The sequence below is a fragment of the Acinonyx jubatus genome, chromosome A2, assembly GCF_027475565.1.
Source record: "Acinonyx jubatus isolate Ajub_Pintada_27869175 chromosome A2, VMU_Ajub_asm_v1.0, whole genome shotgun sequence".
NCBI classification, from domain to species: Eukaryota; Metazoa; Chordata; class Mammalia; order Carnivora; family Felidae; genus Acinonyx; species Acinonyx jubatus.
The window spans coordinates 47,851,979-47,869,753 of NC_069383.1; the positions used below are offsets into that span (position 1 = coordinate 47,851,979).

A 17,775-nucleotide genomic window follows, 5' to 3' on the forward strand; every position below is an offset into this window, starting at 1 on the left:
AGTTATGCGCTCCACTATAGAAACTTAACTTTTCAGGTTAATTTTTGAACGGGAGTGACAACAACATTGCTAAAACGCTGCTCTTCAGGCTACAGGATACGTTTTGCATCTCACATCCCATCTGACCCTCCCAGCAATCCTAGAACATAAATATTCCCCTTCACAGAGGAGAAAATTAAGGCTCGGAGTGGGTCGATGACATACCCAAGGTCGCTTCTTTTGCCCAGGCCTTGGGAGGCTGCGCTGGGGCTGGAGCTCAAGCCTTCTGTCTGCACGCATCCTACTACTTTTTCTACGCCCCTGCTGTTTGTTTTGTTAAACTGATGACCTAGGGCGGTTGTATTAGAATTTTAACTCTTACATCCTAAACCCTGATTGTAATCCACAGATAACGTCTCACTTGGAAACCGTGGAGCTCTTTGACTAGCTATGTGGAGCTATTCAAATGTGGTGATAATAATAATTAGCTTAATTGAATATTCACTGTGTGCCCAGAGTGCAGGGAGCTTTACTTGCATTACGTTATGTAATTCTCCCAGTGACCCTCTGTCATGTATGTTTCTCTTCCACCCATTTTACAGATGAGGAGACGGAACTCTAGATGGATTGAGTCACTTAAGATGATCTTGCTAGTAAGAGGCAGAGTTAGGATTTCAAACCCGGCCACGAAGCCTGTGCTCTTAACTATAAACATGCATCCTTCATTCCATGCTTATCTTTAGGTTTGCTTCCTGCCTGTGGAATTACAAATATAGGATAAACTACCTATTCAACGTGCTCCTTTGGGGGCAGTGATTTAGACAGTGAGGCAGTACAGAAGAGGGCTAAGAAGCACACATTTGGGACTCAAGCAGATCTGAACTTGAGGCTCTGTCCCCAGTTTGCCTCCTCTCCCTGTACCTCTGTCTCCTTGTCCCTAAAATGGGATAAATAACATCGGCTTTCTGGGGGTGCTGTGAAATCATGGATGCAAAATGCTTAGCACAGCTTCCCCAACATAAGAGGAATGAGAAAGTTCTACTCTGATTCCAAACTGTCCGTTTAAAAGCTATGCTCTTTACCATACTTTTCTAGCCGTGAATTATGGGCAAATTCCTTGCCGTCTTGAACCCTATGCTTCAAAACTGAAACTCCTTTTAAAAGAGTAATTTATAAACTCATGGCTCCGACTACCAAAAAAAGACTGCTGAGGTATCGCGGCCAATGTGTGTAAAATTAATAGTGAAAGGCATGTTATTTCAGGCGTTTGAATAGATGGAGTTCAGGTTTATCCCAGCAGGACTTCCTCCTACTGTAGGCCTTTTCTGGAAGGGTGAGATTGGCAACTAAGTGTTTGACTCAGAAGGACCATACGCATATTCTGAAGGCTTATTTTAGAAGAAATGCTTCATTGAGTCTTTCAAGTCCTTATCCAAGTATCAACCCCCCTGAAAAGGAGGAGGACCTCACACTCATTGAACTAATTTGTGTCAGGCACTGTGCTAGCAGCTCTGTGCACATTATCTCATTTACTGTCACTACCATGAGATGTAGGTCTTAACCATATTCATATCCAGAAAAGGGAATGAAGCCCATGGAGGTTAAGCCACACGTCCAGGGGTTCCCAGTTATTGTATACTGGGGCATGGGGGGCACTGGTCCATTGGTGTATGAGTTTGGATTTCATGCTTTCAGCAACAGAAACAACTGTGCTTGCTTGAAGCATAAAAGAAATTAATCAGATGACATGATAGGTCACAGAATTCCCAGAAAAAAAAAATTGATTGAAGCACTGGATTGAGACTAAGGAAAATTCTGGGGATCTAGGACGGAAAGCTAGTGGGCAGACTCATCAGGGAAGCCTATGTCACTCTGCCCACAATTCACATTTTATGAAAAGAGCATTTGAGTGCCTTAGCTTGGGTCACATGCTCATCCCTTGCACAGAGGAGGCAGGATATTGTGATTGACAGCCTCCACCAAGGCTGGATCCATTTGGGGGGGGTGTGGGAGTCCAGGAACCAGGGGAAGAGACAGTGGACCTAGGCAGGCCAAAGCAACAGACGATCGATGTACAGCATTATAGAAAACCTTTAGAGAATGCAATCGACTCTTCCCAGTGTCAATACTTTTTCTGGGATGCCCAGCACTGAGCAAGGGCTATGGAGCCAGGAGAGCCTCGTTCTCAAGGAGCCCAAGCTCTGCCACAGCTGCTTCATCAGTGGTACTCCCTTCCACAGAAGTGAGACGTCTGTTGCCAGCTGGATAACATCCTTGCACACATCATTGTCCATGGAGCCAAAGTGAGAAATGACTGAGAGATGTCACCAGACTTGGACCAACAGACCAACGTTATTTCTGAACTGGAGACGTGAACTGTGTCTCACGCTCAACCAACTCTCCCTTGCCAGAGGCTTTCGGTAGCACAAAACATTTAGCTACGGGGAGTCAGTAAATGCCTGTTGGTTTGAAGGAACTTGGCTCCTTTCTTAAGGAGTTCTGGGTAGAAGTTTGGAAGTCTGGGATCTCAGACATGTTCTGACCCCTCGCTGTGTCACAATTTCCTTAACAGTAAGGTGGAGGCAGACGTTGTAATTCCTCTTGTCCTGACCTCAAGAAACAGCGTGAGAATAAAGTTATATGTACGTGAAAGCACTTTGGGAGGTAAAGAACATAATAAAAATGCTTTTCTCATCTCTGCCTTTGCCTCTACCAAACAAACAAACAAACAAGATGCTTAAAATCGAAACCACCTTCTACCATTTCTTATAAATGCCTGAATTCTGGAATGGATTTTTAAGATCATCTACAAACAAACTAGTTATGCTGTTTGCCTAGTTGTCATAAAAAATTGAGAGCCGGTACTATTTGGGTCAATACAAATTATTCCTTAATAAAGACCCATTTTTGCCACCCATGGTTCCCCGAACTTAGTGTTATTGTTTGTTTTACTATTTTTTCATTATAAAAACACCCTAGTCACATTTTCAAAAACAGAGCAAACCAAAACAACAGCAACAACAACAAAAAACCCACCTAGAAAACAGTCAAGTTAGAACAAATTACCCACACTGCAGCTACCTTAACTGTTGGTATTTTGATGTATTCTTTTCCCAAGCTTGAAGCATCTTTTAAACCTTTTTAATGGTTATTTTTTTATTTTTGAGAGAGAGAGAGAGAGAGACAGAGTGCGAGCGGGAGAGGGGCAGAGAGAGAGGGAGACCCAGAATCCGGAGCAGGTTCCAGGCTCCGAGCTGTCTGCACGGAGCCCGACTTGGGGCTCGGACTCACGAACCATGCGATCATGACCGGAGCCGAAGTCGGACGCTCGACCGACTGAGCCACCCGGAAGCCCCGATGAAGCATCTTTTAAAAAAAACAATGTCACAATCATAGAGTACAAAGAATCATAGTCTTCGCTGATGTTTTAATAAGAAGTATTTTTTCACGTCTTTGCAAAACCATCCATTTCACTGCGCTAACTGGTCAGACCTCGAGTAAAAGAAAAGAAAATTTTCCAAAGGGAGTGCCTTTGCCGTTGAAAGGAGGCTTCGCAGCTGTCCAGGAAGGAAAGCGAGGAAACAGGAAGGAAAGTGTTTAGGGGTGCTGCCTCGCGTGTCACTGGAGGCCAGCTGCAGCCAGTGATCCTCCTGTGCCTGGTTTTGTTACAGTCACTACTGAGAAGACAAGAGTAGCTGAAAGCCGCCTTCATTTCTGTCTCCTTCTCTCTGTCTTTAGATCTCGTTGCTTAAAATACCATCAAGCCTTGGGGAGAAGCTTGCCCCAGACTGTCCCAGGGTTAGCTTGAAAGCCCAGCGTCCTGGAAAACGCCTCAGGCCAGGGCAAACCCGGGGCTGTTGGTCACCCTAGAGGAAGGAGTGGAACAAATGTGTGCCAACGTGTGCCCTTGGGCTTCAGGACCCCCCCCCCCCCATGCTCCACGCTCCCCCCTCCCCCCAGCCTCTTGGCTTACTGGATCCTGGGATATCTCCCCACTCATCCAGCCCTAAAGGCAACTGAAATATTCCTGTCAGGGCTGATGAGAGTAAATGTGACATTTAGATAAAAATAAAAGCTCTGGAATTCTTATATTTAATGCTGGCAGCCTTAAATGCCAGCTTTGAAATCATTTTGCTTGATCATTAATCTTTAATTTTTTTTGTTGTTGCATTTGACTTATGTGCCCTTTAGAAGTTAAAAATGTTTTCCTTGCTTTAAAAAGAAGATTTCCATTGCCCACCCTCCCCCCGAAGTGGGCCTTCTACCCATCACATGCACAAAATTAGGCAGTTCAGCCCTTCACTGCCTCGTTCCAGAGAGTTAGTGCTCTCGTTTGTGTTGAGTCTTGAATAGCAAAGGGTACAGCTCAGGCACGGACTTCATTTCAATTCAGTCCAACAAACCTGTGCTCTAATGCTGTACAAATAAGCCTGCTTTTTTGCCGTGACCTGTGGATTTGCATCCCCAAAAGAGAACACATTCAAATCAATTTCAAAATACACTGATGATAGTGAGATAGCTGCAAGAGACCCTCAGAAAGAGGCAGGCTTCATTTAGTAGCCACAGAGTGGAAACCAGCCAGATGCACTTGTGTATTTGCTAGTTAATCAGCATCTTTTCATTGAATTCTGGAAGAGGAACTACTTTATAGATAATTATCTTTGTTAATCAGGCCTTCCTAGGATGATGGAGTATTTAAGCCTTGTTCCTTCGTACAGATCATGTGTAATTGCTTCCATACTGTTGGCAAGACAGCTGTAGGAGTTTTGCATGCACCGTAAGTACCCAAGGTCTTTGAGGCAATGTCTTTGTATAAACAACGCACATTTTTATGGCTATAGTTGAGTTGAGTTTTTTAAAGAGGCTTTAAATCGATCAGGAGTTTTCCCTTTGGGTTTCTGCTCAGGAGAGCGGAGGTGGTGGTGGTGACGGAGTAACATGAGAGGCCCAGGGCCCTTTCATCTTAGGCTGAATCCTGGCCCACTGCTGCTTGAGGATTTGGAGTGTGTAAAAGTCCTGGGCTGTTTAATTATGTGCAAGCCTTTTAAGAAGCCTGCACCAGGAGGGCAGAGATGGAAACATATGCAGTGAAACATTTTCTATCCAATTTGAGGATTCGACCAAAGGTCTTCACTTGAGCAAAACCAGAACTTCCAAGTAGATCAAAGGGTAGCGTGGAGTTGAGGAAAACCTCTTTGTTGGGGGTTGAGTGACAATGCCTTAGGAGAATTAAGGTCATGTTAGTTGCATAAAAACAACCTAAGAAGAGTGGAAAACAAAGGAGAAAATTACTCAGCTTTGTGCCACCTAAATTAACCAACCGTATTCCTTTTCTTTAAAGGTGCATACCATATATGTAAATATGTATACCTATTTTATACGCTCATAATTGTGAAATATATTTGACTTTCAGCTTTCATACTTAACCGTGTGTGATAAGTATTGCTTATCGCATTGCCATACGGTTCAATGAAACATTTTAAATGGTTTTGCACTATCCGATAGAAAATCTGTACCATAGTTTATGTAACCAGTCACTAATTATGGAACTTGTAGACTGTGTTCAAGTTTTTCATTATAAGACGTGATAAACGGGGCGCTATATATATAGATATTTCTTTGGGCTTATTTTCATAGAATTCCTTTCACAATCTGGGGTTACGGGGACAGCGAGCCTCAACATGTTAAAATCTTTTTGTTAAAAATGGATCATTGCTGGGGCGCCTGGGTGGCGCAGTCGGTTGAGCGTCCGACTTCAGCCAGGTCACGATCTCGCGGTCCGTGAGTTCGAGCCCCGCGTCAGGCTCTGGGCTGATGGCTCAGAGCCTGGAGCCTGTTTCCGATTCTGTGTCTCCCTCTCTCTCTGCCCCTCCCCCGTTCATGCTCTGTCTCTCTGTCCCAAAAATAAATAAACGTTGAAAAAAAAATTTAAAAAAAAATGGATCATTGCTTTCCTCAAGTGTGGTGCCATTTTTACACTTCCTCGGCATTGGATAGTATATGAATTCTTTTTCAAGCCAAATGAATATTAGTTTTGGAGAAAAGACAAGACCTTGCTTCAGAGTTGGTTCTCCTATAATATCCACCAACTTATCACGCACACACACACAAATGTATTCTAGGAAAAAAAGACATTCCTCATTGTCGACAAGTGGCTATCATGTTTAAGAAAAGGAGGTCTTAGAAGTTGCATGGCAAACATATTTGCCTCCAACGTGTAACAAATCTGAGACACCTGCGTCTATCTGTCAGCCTCAAAAAATCATAGTTGCCCCTGTAAAGTCAATGTCAGAGGGGAGAATAATATGGATTCTCAGCTCCCGAGAGAATGCTCAGCTACTGAGAGAAGCCTTTGTGCAGATTCCTATGAAGGTTCAAACTTTTGGAAGAATTGCAGTGGCTGAGACCAGGCTTGAGTTTATTTCAGGTTGTTGGGGTGTGTGGCCAACTGGAAAAAAATGACCCTGCTCCCCTGCTGGACTGGCCTCTCTCACATTACCTTTCTTCTTGTGCACACACTATCTATATGTAGATAGATTTGCTGCCTTCTGCTGAATCCCGCATTTGCCCCCGGATCCATTTCATTTCAGGTACTGATCTACAATGGCCAACTGGACATCATTGTGGCAGCCTCCCTGACAGAGCGCTCTTTGATGGCCATGAAGTGGAAAGGATCCCAGAAATACAAGCAGGCAGAAAGAAAAGTCTGGAAGATCTTTAAATCCGATAACGAAGTGGCCGGTTATGTGCGGCAAGTGGATGACTTCTGTCAGGTATGGAAACACTTTGGGACCTGTAAGCTGTGAGGAATGGGATGGGCGGATTGGAACTAAAGCCTGAGTACCAATAAGGTATGGCTGACCCTACACAGCGTCACGCAGTAGCCAAAGTGTGCCTTCTGCAGCCCTACTTTCCAGAGAGCAGGGTGGTATGAGTTCATTCAAGTACACGGTGCCTCATGCAAAACAAGAGGAAAGTGTAGATATTGTTCAAGAGACAAGGTGACGATCAAAAAGACCATACTCAGCCCCAAAAGGCAAATCGTTAATGAGAGATTTAGCCTATTTGGGAACAAAGGAGAGCTTGAACAAACAACCTGAGTTAGATTCAGCGTAATCTCTTCTGGCAATTCTGTGCTCACATTTGTGTCTTACACATGGAGCCCCAGGACAAAATCTGTCTATCTGATGCCCCTAGCGTGACCTCCACTTTAGAGGTCAGATGTTGCTCCTGGTGAAGCCCATCTACTGTGCCTCTAGTTTGCAGGTCTCAGCTTCTCAAGGATCAGCAGGGCTCCTTTGGTGACTATGTGATGATTACACTATTTACCTCCAGAAAGTTTTCGGAGAAATTAAGAATGTCCCCTAGTAAGCTTTTGCTTAGTTAGTCAAGAGAAGAAATTTAAATCTTCCAAACTAGTTTGATTTTTTTTTTGAGAGAGAGAGATAGAGACAGCGTGAGTAGGGGAGGGGCAGATACAGAGGGAGATGGAGAATCCCAAGCAGGCTCTACACTGTGAGCGCGGCACCCTATGTGGGGCTCGAACTCACTCACAAAACTGTGAGATCATGACAGAGCATGTCAGACGCTTAATGGACTAAGCCACCCAGGCACCCCTTCACAATTTTCTTCTAAAGTTTATTTATTTTGAGAGAGAGAGAGAGAGAGAGAGAGTGCATGTGTGAGTGGGGGAGAGGAAGAGAGAAAGACTCCTAAGGCAGTTCCACACTGTCAGCACAGAGCCCAACCCGGGACTGTATCTTACAAACTACGAGATCATGACCTCAGCCGAAACCAAGAGACCGATGCTTAACGACTGAGCCACCCAGGTGCCCCTTTCCTCAATTTTTTATTTGAGGCAACAATGGGACCTCAATTCTATAGGTTTGAATATTTGGAATTACAGCTTTCCAAGTACCCGAGCTTACCACTAGGCAAATCCATGCTCCAAATAAAAATTAATCTCAGAGGAGTGCCTGGGTGGCTCAGTTGGTTAAGCATCCAACTTCGGCTCAGGTCATAATGTCACGGTTGGTGAGTTTAAGCCCCACATCCAGCTCTGTGCTGACAACTTGTTGCCTGGAGCTTGCTTTGGATTCTGTGTCTCCCTCTCTCTGCCTCTCTCCTGCTCGTGCTCTGTCTCTCTCTCTCAAAAATAATAAACAAACATTAAAAAAAATTAATCTCAGAGGCTTACTGGGTACTTTGGGATAGTAAAAAAGAATTTCATAAGGGTCACTGGGTTATGATATACATTTGTGTTGGAAGGAATGATAGATCAAGTAGAAATTACTGGTAGTCTAATGTATAAAGGTACTCTTCCTTCCCCCGCCCCAGTCATTCTAGCCATTGAATAACGTAAGAAATTTAAATATCTTGTAACGTTGACTACCTGGGACAAAGGAAATGGTAGAGAGACATATTTCTGGGCTCACGTAAAGGGAAACTATGTTGGAAAATTTATAACATTATAGTTTCTAGATCAAGATAAATTACACCAAAGAATTAAAAACCAGTGCCGTAGCAAACGGAATGAGTCAGAGTAGAAATAGTTCCGGCGGAATGCATGTGAGGTTTGAAACCGAGGGGGGGCGGGGGGCGGGGGGCGGGAAGGATGAAGAGTGGAGGGTCTGTTGACCTGCAGAGGGATTTGGAGATAAGACGGTGAGAGCTGTGTCTGTCCTGTGTGCTTCTGTAAACTGGAGCACAGGCAGTCTTGGACTGGATATTGACTTGGGAACCACAATAGCAAGTTAACTCTGAAGACTGATTCCAAAAGATTGGAATTCCGGGACAAGTGGAGGCTCTCCATTTGCAGAAAGTAATCTGGACTTCATTTTTGGTATTTATTTGTCTGTCTTTAAATAACAGGTTCTATAGCAATTCAAATACTTTTTTTTAAAAGAGAAAAGAAAAAGTCAACGTTTCAACGTCTGAAATTGCATTTTAATTGATGCCCATGTACACAATTTTACATAAATTTTATGTAATTTTAACAATGTTATATAAGATTGATTCTGCCGTGTTTCTTTCTTATAATAAAATTATTTATTGAGTTACAGCATAATATAGAAAACATTCACAAGTCACAAATGTATAGGTAAATGAATTTTCACAGAGCAAATGTATAGGTAAATGTAACCATCACCTAGATAAAGAAATAGAATAGAGCAATGTCCCCACTGTGGTCACTATTCCCCCTTCTTCCCAGAGTATCCACTGTCCTGAGTTCTAATATCCGAGGTTACTTTTGCTAGATTTTGAATTTTGACAAATGGACATATTCTCTATATGCCCTTTCTGTGTGGCATTTTTGCTTGACTTTATATTAATGACATTTACTTATTCTTTTGCATGTAGCAGTTGCCACTTTATTTTCATTGTGGTACAGTGTTCTAATATATATTTTTATATTATTATAATATGTAATATTATATGATATAATATGATTATTATTTATAAGTAATATATATTTAACATATGATTTTTCTATTCTCCTTTTTCATCCATTTTTACTTTATTTATTTTGTTATTAAGTGCATATAACTTCAGAACTGTTAAACTTTCTTGGCAAATTAAATCTTTTATTCTTATGAAATGTCCCATTTTATGTCTAGTGATGCTTCTTGCCCTAAAATCTAATTTGGTGATACTAGGGTAACAATGCCAACTTCTTTTTGATTAATATTTGCATGAGATATCTTTTTCAATGCTTTGATTTTAATCTTTCTGAATGCTTATATTTAAGATGTATCTCTTTTAAGTAGTGTATAATTGGGTTTTGTTTTTCTTTAATGGAGCCTGACAATATTTTTTAAATGAGATAGTCCATTTACATTTAGTGTAATTACTGATATATTTGTGTTTAAATCTACTACTTTACTGTTTATTTCCTATTTGTCTTATTTGTATTTCAATGTTCTCTTCCTCATTGTGTCCTTTAATATTACTCAAATGTTTTATATCATCATTTCTTTCCCTATTCTATAAGCTTGTCAGGGTATACATTCTGTAATCTTGTTTAATGATTATACTCAAGGGTAAAATGTAAATTCTAGACTTATTCAATCCTAATATAAATTAGAATTTTACCACTTTCCAGATAAATGCAAGAACCTTAGATCTTCCTTGCCAACTCTCCTCCTTTTTGTGTTATCATTAAAAACAGTACGAAAAGGGAGGGTGGCGCCTGGGTGGCTTAGATGGTTAAGCGTCTGACCGGCTCAGGTCATGACCTTGCGGTTTGTGAGTTGGAACCCTGCATTGGGCTCTGTGCTGACAGCTCAGAGCCTGGAGCTTGCTTTGGATTCTGTCTCCCTCTCTCTGGCCCTCTGCCACTCATACTCTGTCTCTCTCTCTCAAAAATAAATAAAACATTAAAAAAATTAAAAAGCAAAAAATATTCTACATGTAATTCAAACACCACAAACCGTTATTTGCATCATGTTACATAACCAGTGTCACTGTGACTTACCCATAAATTTACCCATTCAGTTGCCCCTTAGCGTTTCTTGCATTTCCATGCTTCAGACTGGAATTATTTTTCCTTGCTTAAAAAAAAAATCTCTTTATTATTTACTTTAGTAAAGTTGTGTTGGCAGCCATTTCTATTGTTGGTTGTCTGAAATGTCTTTGTGTCACCTTTAATTGAGAAGTACATTTTTCATGGAATTGAATTTTAGCTAGGCAGTTATTGTCTTTCAGCACATAAAAGATATTACTCTGTTGTCCTCTGACTTGTATCACTTCTGATCAGAAGCTGTCCATTTTATTACTGCTCCTTTGGAGGTGGTTTCTTTTTCCACCTGACTACTTTTAGGATTTTCTCAGTTTTTGGTTTTCAAAAGATTTGACTATGGGTATATAGCTGTGATTTTAAGTGTGGTGTGTGTGTGTGTGTGTGTGTGTGTGTGTGTGTGTGTGTTATACGGGTTGCTTAAGCTTTTTGAAACTATAACTTGATATCTTTTGTCATATTTGTCATTATCTCTTCAAATCCTGCTTGTTCTCTGTTCTCTCTTTCCTCTCCCATGAAGACCTAATTATGCGAACATTAGACCTTTTCATTTCATCCCATATAGCTTTATTTCTGTTCTTTCTTCTTTCCATTCTTCAGTTTTGATATTTTCAATTCTCTCTAGTTTTCTGTTCTTCTCTGCTGCTATTCCGGATATATTATTTAGCCCATTTATTTTTTAATCATGGCAATTGGTTTTTTTATAGTTCTGGAATTTTAGTTTTATTCTTTTGTATAGATCTCAACTTTCACATTATTATCTATTCCTCACCTTGTTATCTATTTTTCGGGAACACATTAATCCACTTAGTTTGATGCCCATTGCTGATAAATTTTAGATTTGTATCACCAATTAGCCTGACTCTATTTTTTCATGGTAACCGGATCCTTTTCTCTGGTATGCCTACAAGTTTTCAAGTGAATGTCAGGCATTATGCAGGTAGAATTATAGAGATAGTTTGAGTTTGTGGCTGATGATACTTTCCATCAAAGAGATTTTACTTTGCTTCTGTTAGGCAGTTAGAATAGGGGTCAAGCACTTTGATCAAGTCTGGAATTGATTATATTTAAATCTGTATGTTAGCTGGTCTATTTCCATGGTCCTAAATTGACATTTGTAGTGTTAACCAGGGCCTCTGCTCTTTGGCAGCCTATGAACACCAATTTTTGTCTCCCCAAAGTTCCAAGCAGGTTTCCAGCCTCTTATCTATTCCTTTAATAAAGGTTTTGTAGCCTCTTGGCCCTGAATCAACCATTGCTTTTATGGTGAAAGGACCACAGGATATCCGATTAGCTTTTTGCCCTCCTCTCTACTTTGTAAGCCTGGCCCCTTATGGTAGTCAGAATAATGGTTCCCCAAAGTAGCCCTTCTAATCTCTGGAACCTGTCAATATGTTATATCATATGGAAGAAGGAATTAAGGCTACATGTGGAAATAAGGTTGCTAATCCTCTGACCCAGAGATGGGAAAATTATTCTGGATTATCCAGATGGACCCAATGCAATTACAAAGATCCTTGTAAGAGAATGAGGGAGGAGGCACCTGGCTGCCTTAGTTGGTAGAGCATGAGACTCTTAATCTTAGGGTCATGAGTTTGAGCCCCATGTTGGGGATATAGTTTACTTACAAAAAAATAAGTGAGGGGTGCCTGGGTGGCTTAGTCAGTTAAGCATTCGACCTCAGCTCAGGTCATGATCTCGCAGTTCATGAGTTCGAGCCCCGTGTCAGGCTCTATGCTGACAGCTCAGGGCCTGGAGACTGCTTCAGATTCTGTGTCTTCCTCTCTCTGCCCCTTGCCTGCTCACACTGTGTCTCTCACTCTCTCTCTCTCTCTCTCTCTCTCTCTCTCTGAAAAGTAAATAAACGTTAAAAAAATTTTTTTAAGTACAAGTGAGAGGCTGATGAGTCAGAGCCAGAGATTTGAGGATGATACACCGCTGACCTTGAAAAGAGCAAAAGCAACCATGAGCCAAGGAGTTCAAGCAGCCTATAGAAGCTGGAAAAAAAAAAAAAAGACATTGATAGAGGCTCTATCCTCTAGAGCCTCCAGAAGGAACAGAACTCTGCCAACATCTTGATTTTAGTCCATCAAGACCATTTTGGACTTCTAACCTTCAGGATTACAAGAAATGTGTGTTGTTACAAAGGCACTGAATATGTGGTAATTTGTCACAGCAACAATGGGAAACTCACACACGCCTCACATCCTGGCTGCCTTGGTAGATCACCATGACTTTTAAATGGGCGTTTGTCCAGCTTTTCTAGTTTTTATCGTTGGTTTTGGTTTTTTAGCAGGAGGATTGAGAGCAACAAATTTTTTTGCCAAGACAAGAAGTGGCAGTTGTTGCTCTCTTCTTTTAATGTATCAGATTTTATATCAAATATCTCACATTTTCAGAGTTATGGCATAAATTCTTATCTTTAAGTAATATTCCGTTGAATGGATGTAATTAATTTTCCAAACAATCCTCTTCTTGTTGGCCTTTTAAGATTGTTTGTTGTTGTTGTTATTATTATTGTTATTTTCTAACAAATATGTGTTTCAGTAGTTCTGATCAGTCGAAAAACACACTATAATTTTTTTGTGTGTGCAAAATAACAAAAGATAGGAAGGAACAGAAGATATACCAACCAAAGACAGGAGTTATAAGGGTGGGTTCATCATTTATGTTCAGTAATGATAAAGTAGCTTTGCTTCTTGAGCACGTGTGCTGGACATTGTGATTGGCACTTCGTGGATATTACCAGAACATCCTTGCAAATCATACAGTGTCATTTCCATTTTACATATGAGGAAACAGACCCTGAGAAGGTTAGCAACCCTGTATCATCCAATGACAGGAAGGGGATTCAAACTTTATTCATTTTGTTCCCATAGCGCGTTTGCCAATGTCTGTCATATTGCCTCTGATATTTAATTGCCAGTCGGGTGGGGAATGTTAGCTCAGTAGAAGGGAGGTTCTCAGGACAAAAAAAGACTCCTTTATGTAATTTTTTCATGTGCTTGAAAGGTATTTGTTAAGCTTTCTTTAGGTGCAATATAAAAGAGTTACTTACTGAAACTCATTAGGTTCTGAAGTTACCTCCAGCAATATTTGAGCACAATGTTCTAAAAAATAGGGATAATAATAATAGTTACCTGCTGTGGACTAAATTGTGTGTCTCCTGATTCATATGTTGAAGACCTAACCTACAATGTGATGATATTTGGAGATAAGACCTATAAGGAAGTCGTTAAAGTTAAATGAGGTTGTAAGGGCAAGGCCCTGATTCTATGGGGTTAGTGTCCTTATAAGAAAAGACACCAGGGGCGCCTGGGTGGCTCAGTCAGTTGAACATCCGACTTTGGCTCAGGTCATGTTCTCACGGCTTGTGAGGTCGGGCTCTGTGCTGATGGCTCAGAGCCTGGAGCCTGCTTTGGATTCTGTGTCTCCCTGTCTTTCTGCCCCTCCCTCACTCACACTTGGTCTGTCTGTCTCTCACAATAAATAAACATTAAAAAAAAAAGAAAAAACAAAACACAAGACACCAGAGAGCTCACTTGCTCTCCCTCTCTCTGCCACATAAAGACACAGCAAGAAGGCAGCCCTCTACAAGCCAGAAATAGAGCTTACACCAGAAACCAAAACAGCCAGCACTTTGTCTCAGCTCCAGAACTATAAGAAATAAATTTCTCTTGTCTAAGAACGACAGTCTGTGGGGTGCCTGGGTGGCTCAGTCGGTTAAGCATCTGACTTTGGCTCAGGTCGTGATCTCATGGTCCATGAGTTCAAGCCCCACATCAGGCTGTCTGCTATGTGCACATAGCCTGCTTTGGATCCTCTGTCCCCCCTCTCTATCTGCCCCTCCCCTGCCTGTGCTCTCTCTCTGTCTCTCTCAAAATAAATAAATAAACTTAAAAAAATTTAAAAAAGAACATTCTATGTTATCCTTATAGAATTATTAAGGGAATTCAACAAGTGATTAGCATAGAGCAGAACCTTTTCATAGTAAATGCTTATTATTATTATCCCAAATCACATATAAGAATCTACATAACAAAAGGTAAATTGTAAATAGTAAGTCAAGATCAGGGAAAGTGTTTGATTGAAAATCAACCCTTGGGGAAAGTTTATTTTATTTTTTATTTTTTTAACATTTTATTTATTTCTGAGACAGGGAGAGACAGAGCATGAACAGGGGAGGGTCAGAGAGAGGGAGACACAGAATCCGAAACAGGCTCCAGGCTCTGTGCTGTCAGCGGGGCTCGAACCCACGGACCGCGAGATCATGACCTGAGCCGAAGTCGGACGCTTAACCGACTGAGCCACCCAGGCGCCCCAGGGAAAGTTTAAATATTAAGATTTAGGCTATTAAGGGCAAACATGAAAGTGGGACTGCTAGGGAGCGATGGACGTGTCCCTTGTCCTCGCCTGCTGCACTGCTTTATGATGACAATCCCACCGGGCACACTCAACACGTCCTCCAGATCCTTGATGGCTGCTTCCGCCCACCTGTGTCTCTGTGTCCCTCAACCAGCCTCGTGGACCACGCCAGCACTTGGCAGTGCCCATGTGACCGGCTTGGCTCGGTGCATAGAGTATCTAGCTTGGGAGGCTACGGGGCAGTGTGCACCACAGAGGTGGGAAAAGGGATTGGCCGCCACTCAGGAACTTGTGACAAATACCCCACTAAACCCCACTGACTCTTCTTGTGAATGCGAAGCACATTGAGCGATGAAATGGCCCTCCTCTGGCTGCCAAAAAGTGGTAACAAAAGAAGCAAGGCCCACATGTGTTTGTGATAGGGAGTGTTTTACCACACGGCCAGGGATCCGCATTTTATGTAGGTGATTTTAAAATGTTGGCAGAACTCCCGCCCCCTTATGCTTCAGTGTAGGATTGGGGGTGGTGCGCGGAGACGAGGGGAATTAAGGAGGGAAATGAGCTCCGGGGCTAACAAAGGCATTCTCTGTGAGCCTTCGGATGAGAATACCGCCCAAATGTCAAGCGTCTGATAATGAAAAAAACGGGCCTGAGCCACGGACTTGCTTTTCAGCAACAGCAGCGTGTAAATGTGTCTGCCAAGAAAGAAACCTCACTCTTTGCCAGACTCCACAGCTCTTAATTTAAAAATCGAAACTAAAGTAGACTTGTCTCCGGATGGTTGCCTAAAATGTCCGCTTCAGAGGATGACAGCTGTCCCTGGGGAGCAACAGGGTGGAGAGAGTGCCATTCTGCCCACGTGTTCCCGTCAGGCGATGCCTGGGAAAACCAAAGGCAGCTCCAGCCAGCCTGCGGAGATCAGGTGAAGAAGGAGGGCTGGTTGTTGCCTCCTACTCGTTCCCTAGAAGGCAGCACGCCTTTGGTATCTACGCGATTCTGAGAATTGGAGACAGCCGTATTACATCATCTGGGGCAGTGGGCTTCTCTCAGTTTGTTCATCTGTAAAATGCAAGGTTTGGACTGAGTTATCTGTAAGATATCTAAGAAAGATCTGAAATACCTATTTTTCATTAATGCCTAGAAGGGCTCAGTTAGCAAGCAACATAGAATAGTACAGTGACCTTCAGTGTGTGTGTGTGTGTGTGTGTGTGGACTTAATAGTGTTACAGTGTAGACCAAAGGTCTAATCTTCTTTCTCCTTGGCTGGTGACAACCCATGGCCACCTGTTGCTCCTTTTGGGGTCTTTCTCCACCCTTCTCCAAAAGTCAGTTACTGTTCATGATCTGTGAGCATGCTGTCACTGCTTTTGAAATGCGGGCTATTTTGTTATTACGCTATTTTGTTTTTATACCATTGAATTGTCATTTTCACCCTAAGGAAGTTTTGACTCCACATTTAGAAATATAAAATTTTAAGCAGAATAACACTGGTGAATTTCTTTAAGAATATCTTTCTAAAATAAACTTCAAAGGGGTGCCTGGGTGGCTCCGTTGGTTAAGCGTCCTACTTTGGCTCAGATCACGATCTCTCAGTCCTTGAGTTCAAGCCTCGCATCCGGCTCTGTGCTAACAGCTCAGAGCCTGGAGCCTGCTTCGGATTCTGTGTCTCCCTCTCTCTCTGCCCCTCTCCCGCTCGCTTGCTTTCTCTCTCTCTCTCTCAAAAATAAACATTAAAGAAAATAAAAATAAATTTCATGAGGCTAAAGTTTCTGAAGAAAGCACTGCAACCATTTCAAATGTTTCCATCTTTATTTCACTGAAAATATTTTATTGAGACTAATTATTTTCCATGTACACATTGAAAGAAAGGGTTGAGTCACCGGTCCGTTTTCATTCTTATCAAATCTTACTGGGCATAAGTTTCTGCTAACATGAGTTTTGCAGAATTTCAAACAAGCCTATTTTTCCTGACTGCAATTTGAGTCATTGTTATTTTTATTTCGTATTTTCGTTATCAATATCAATTCAGGTTATTTAATAATTACAGGATGGATGGTCTCAGCTAGGTAGCATTTTACAGCCGAAGCAAATTTTAGATCTCATTTTCCAGGTGGGAAAACTGAAGCCCAGGGGTTAAGTGACTGTCCAAAGTCTCCTACCCATTTAACGACTGAGCTGGGATTAGATTCCAGGCCTCCTGGCTTCCAGCCCAGTGGTTTTCTACTTCACAAGGGTACACACCTCTGGAATGATGCATTAGCAGCTGCATGCTAGCACAGTGAAAACTGCCACCTGCATACCTGTCTGCCATAATTCGAGAAGGCCTGGGAAATCTCACATCTGATGTTTTCACATCTGATGTTAGCTGTGAAGTCACATGCGTGTGCCCACTTCCTATGGACAGAGCATCAGGGTTTTTAACAGGTACTAGAGCTTAGTAGGAGGTGAGGTCAGGCTCACCCAATGTTAAGAAGAGTTATGGCTTCATCTGGGAACTTCTGATATTGACAAAAGAACAGATGCTGAAATTAGCTAAAATGAGCAGAGAAAACATGGTAGGCAGAGCCTCAAGGTGGGTGCCTGAAGAGCAGGCCACCAGCAGAGCACACAGCTTACTGGTTTCCAGTCTGGAGCCTGGAGAATGAAAACCAGGAGAGAGACTGGGAAAGGTCCTATGCCCTCAATGGTTGGAAAATGGTGAGTGCTCCATTGTTGAAGTAGTGGGAGCCATTGAAGGTGGCTTTTCTTTTTAAAATTTTTTTTCAATTTGTTTAAAGTTTTGTTTTTTTTTTTTTTTTTTGAGAGAGAGAGAGAGAGAATGAACATGGAAGGGGCAGAGAGAGGGAGAGAGAGAATCCCAAGCAGGCTCCACACCATCAGCATGGAGCCCAACATGGGGCTCGAACTCATGAACC

At 42.0% G+C, this 17,775-nt stretch overlaps 1 protein-coding gene across 3 annotated transcripts in view; it reads left to right on the forward strand.

Moving 5' to 3' along the window:
* The window catches only part of CPVL (carboxypeptidase vitellogenic like), a 112,409-nt gene that overhangs the window by 72,437 nt on the left and 22,197 nt on the right, over nt 1–17,775 (forward strand). For all 3 annotated transcript variants that reach the window (XM_053218278.1, XM_053218277.1, XM_027075182.2), the window contains one exon: nt 6,570–6,752. In XM_053218278.1, the coding sequence (XP_053074253.1) occupies nt 6,570–6,752 (183 nt within the window). The remainder of the gene's footprint in view (nt 1–6,569; nt 6,753–17,775) is intronic.